Source organism: Medicago sativa, chromosome 8 (assembly GCF_051527215.1).
Source record: "Medicago sativa cultivar Bolivia chromosome 8, Bolivia_mono, whole genome shotgun sequence".
Lineage (NCBI taxonomy): Eukaryota > Viridiplantae > Streptophyta > Magnoliopsida > Fabales > Fabaceae > Medicago > Medicago sativa.
The window spans coordinates 37363620-37367229 of NC_140756.1; the positions used below are offsets into that span (position 1 = coordinate 37363620).

A 3610-nucleotide genomic window follows, 5' to 3' on the forward strand; every position below is an offset into this window, starting at 1 on the left:
AAATTTTGACATAGGAAATGACTGAAATGCCCTTTTTCATGAATTTTGCAAGTAATATTGAAATAAAATGCAGAGAAAGATGTAATTGATCAGAGACAGTTCAAGTGACTTTTTAGACTACACATTTTATTGACTCGATAATTAAGACTTAGACTGTTAAGGTGGGAAATTCCTCCCCCACACTTAAAACTCACATTGACCTCAATGGAAATAAATAAAAATAAAAGAAAAGGAAAGACACTACCTAGTAGATCAATCGTCGTGTGGGTCATATGGGGGCATCCAATGATGCTGGATCATCCATATATCCTTGCCAATTTTTTTTCTTGCCTTTGGGACATGCCACTTATCCTTGCAAACTCTGACTGATCTTTTTATTTCTTAAAAAAAAAAAAATTAGCATAAAAATAAAGTCAATAAATAAAAAAATGTGGGTTGTCTCCCACGCAGCGCTTCATTTATCGTCGGTAGCTCGACGCCTTACTCATCTTTCAGGGGGGTTCCAACCTATAATTCGGGACTAACTTTGAAGAGTACTCCTTAACGCACCCATCTATGGTATCAACAAGGCAGCATGAATCGTTAATTGATGGGATGTTCATGAATTTGAATAAGAGGAACTCAATCTTTTCATCTCCAACCTCGAAGGTTATTTTTCCCTTCTTGACATCTATAATAGCACCAGCGGTGGCTAAAAAGGGTCTTCCTAAGAGGATAGGGATGTGAGAGTCTTCACTTATGTCCATCACCACAAAGTCAGTGGGAATGTACAGCTGACCAATTCTTAGAGGAACACCCTCCAGTATTCCAACTGGGTATTTTATGGATCGGTCAGCTAGTTGTAGGGACATTTTTGTTGGTTTCAACTCTCCTAGATTGAGCCTCTTGTAGATACACAGAGGCATGAGACTCACACTAGCACCTAAATCACAGATAGCTTTATCAATGACGTAGTTGCCAATAACACAAGGAATCGAAAAACTCCATGGATCTTTTAATTTAGGTGGCATCTTGTTCTGAATGATAGCGCTACACTCCTCAGTGAGTGCTACAGTATCATCGACATCAACCTTCCTCTTATTTGTCAGAATTTCTTTTAAGAATTTCGCATAAGAGGGCATTTGAATAATAGCCTCAATGAAAGGGATGTTAACATGGAGCTTTTTCAATAGGTCAACAAACTTTTTAAATTGTCTCTCACTCTTTGATTTAGCTAGTCTTTGAGGGAATGGGATTGGAGGTTTGTAAGTAGGTGGAGGTACATAGGGTTTCTCTTTTTCTTCCTCAACTCCCTCCTTTCCTTTTGAGGTTTGCTCACTCTCAATAGGCACATACTCTTTCTCAGTGCCTTTCCTCTCACTAGGATTCCCTACCTCTTTTCCACTACGTAGGGTAACAATATTCAGCTCCCCTTTTGGGTTTGGTTGAGGTTGTGCAGGGAAAGTTCCTGAAGGTGCAGCTTCTCGTTGTTGGGCCACTTGTGCAATTTGCGTTTCCAACATTTTGTTATGGGTGGCCAACATGTCAACCTTAGATGCAAGTTGCTTAATCATTTCATTTGTGTGAATGTTTTGATTCAGGAACTCCTTGTTCTGTTGGGACTGAGCCATGATGAAATTTTCCATCATCAGTTCCAGGTTAGACTTTTGAGGAGCAACTGGGGCTCCTCTTTGACCTTGGAAACCAGGGGGTGCAATGGGTGCAAGATTTTGCGCATAGGTGGGATTGATATTTTTATATGGGAAATTAGGATTTATTTGCCCGTATGGGTTCCCATGCGCGTAGTTTGCCTGCTCCGTACCGACTAACAAATGACACTCGGTAGGAGTGTGTCCAGGTGTACCGCAAATCTCACAGTTAGGGGCCACAACGGCCACGGGGGCAGGTGGAGTGATGGTTAGACTATCTATCTTTTTATATAGCGCATCAACTTTAGCGCTCAGATGATCAAAACTGCTAACCTCGTACATCCCTGCATTGGGTTGACCTTTTTCAGCTAGAGCGCGTTCGCTCCCCCATTGGTAATGGTTCTGGGCCATATCCTCGATCAGGCCCCAAGCCTCAGCAAACGGCTCGTTCATTAGAGCTCCTCCTGCAGCGACATCGATAGTCATCCTTGTGTTATACAGGATACCATTGTAAAAGGTATGGATGATCAGCCACTTTTCCAACCCATGATGCGGGCAAGCTCTCAAAAGATCTTTGTATCTCTCCCTCGCTTCAAAGAGCGACTCTCCGTCTTTCTTCCTAAAGCAAGTAATTAGGTTCCTCAATTGTGCCGTTTTGCTCGGCGGGAAATACCTAGCGAGGAACGCCTGTTTTAATTCATTCCATGTCGTTATGGAATTTGACGGCAGGGAGTTAAGCCATGCGCTGGCTCTGTCCCTGAGGGAGAAAGGGAATAAACGTAAACGAATGGCTTCAGGGTCGACGCCATTCACTTTCAACGTCTCAGCGAACCGCACAAAGGTAGCAAGGTGCAAGTTCGGGTCCTCCGTTGGGTTTCCGGAGAACTGATTTTGCTGAATTATCTGCACTAAGGAGGGTTTGAGCTCGAAGTTATTCGCCGCAATGGCAGGGCGAACAATGCTCGTATGAGGCTCCTCCTCAGAGGGCCCAGCGAAATCCTTCAGTGGCCGATTATCGTTGTTGTTGTTTCCCATTTCTGATTGAGTCTCAGACTGCGACGGGGTATCAATGAACAATCGACGTCTAGCTCGAAAGTAGCGCTCAATTTTGTCAACGTAGCTGACTAGATTTTCGGCACTTCAGGTTTTTCGCATGCAGAGTTTTTTTTTTTAATAAATAAAAGGGCCTTAGTCTAAACGGTGTAACAACGGAGTAGCGATATTGGCAAAAATTGGTCCCCGGCAACGGCGCCAAAAACTTGACAGGGCCGCAAGTGTACGGTTGTTTCGTTTTAGTATAAAAGGGATGTCGTATCCACAGAGACCAATTTAACAAGTACCGAAGTTCGTTGTTACTGTGTATATCTAAGGCGAAATCAAAATATTTTGGAATTTGTGAGGAATAAAATGAGTTTTAATTAATTAATAAATGAGTAGAGGCCAAAACGACGGTTACCGTCAACTTCCGTCACTCAAGCAAATTGTTGCGCCAATTAAATGGTAACGAGAGAATTAAAACTTCTTGTAGAATTTATCGAACAAGAGACAACGTTTGCTTTCGCAACACGTTGTCGGAATTTTTAGACGCGTAAAACACCTACTTTCGTAGCATATAATTACAGGCCTAAAAATTCCTTTTTCTAAATTTAATAAACTCTTAATTAAAAGAAAAGAAATGCTTTCGCTTTAACCTTTTCAATTAAAAACTTGATATTTTTCTAAGTCGGATATCGTTTTCGCTCTTTCGATGCGTAAACGATATCTCGGTATCTCTACTTTCGTAGTAGATTTTTAACAGTTACAAAACAAAAAATTTCAAAACAATTGTTTAAATTCTCGTTACACAAAAAGAGGCGCGTAATTTACATGAGTTCCGTCGGTTCGACGGAACCTCGTTTTGGACTCAAATGAGACTACTCGAACATAATTATATTAAGCATACAAACTGTTAATTGATTCATGCTAAATGGAAATGAACTATA

The 3610-nt window shown here is 41.3% G+C and overlaps 1 protein-coding gene and 1 non-coding gene across 2 annotated transcripts; one reads left to right on the plus strand and one right to left on the minus strand.

Moving 5' to 3' along the window:
- Positions 1-491: 491 nt before the first annotated feature.
- Positions 492-2663, minus strand: LOC146898895 (uncharacterized). Its single transcript, XM_085736649.1, has one exon. The coding sequence runs from the start codon at positions 2661-2663 to the stop codon at positions 492-494; it is 2172 nt and encodes a 723-aa protein (XP_085592775.1).
- On the plus strand, positions 2170-2275 carry LOC146898896 (small nucleolar RNA R71). The gene has a single exon (XR_015024419.1). It is a non-coding gene; the product is annotated as a small nucleolar RNA R71 (small nucleolar RNA).
- Positions 2664-3610: the final 947 nt, after the last annotated feature.

What these genes read in the sequence shown, in the direction of transcription:
- LOC146898895 (XM_085736649.1), bottom strand. Translation starts at nt 2,663, where the DNA reads ATGGGAAACAACAACAACGATAATCGGCCACTGAAGGATTTCGCTGGG.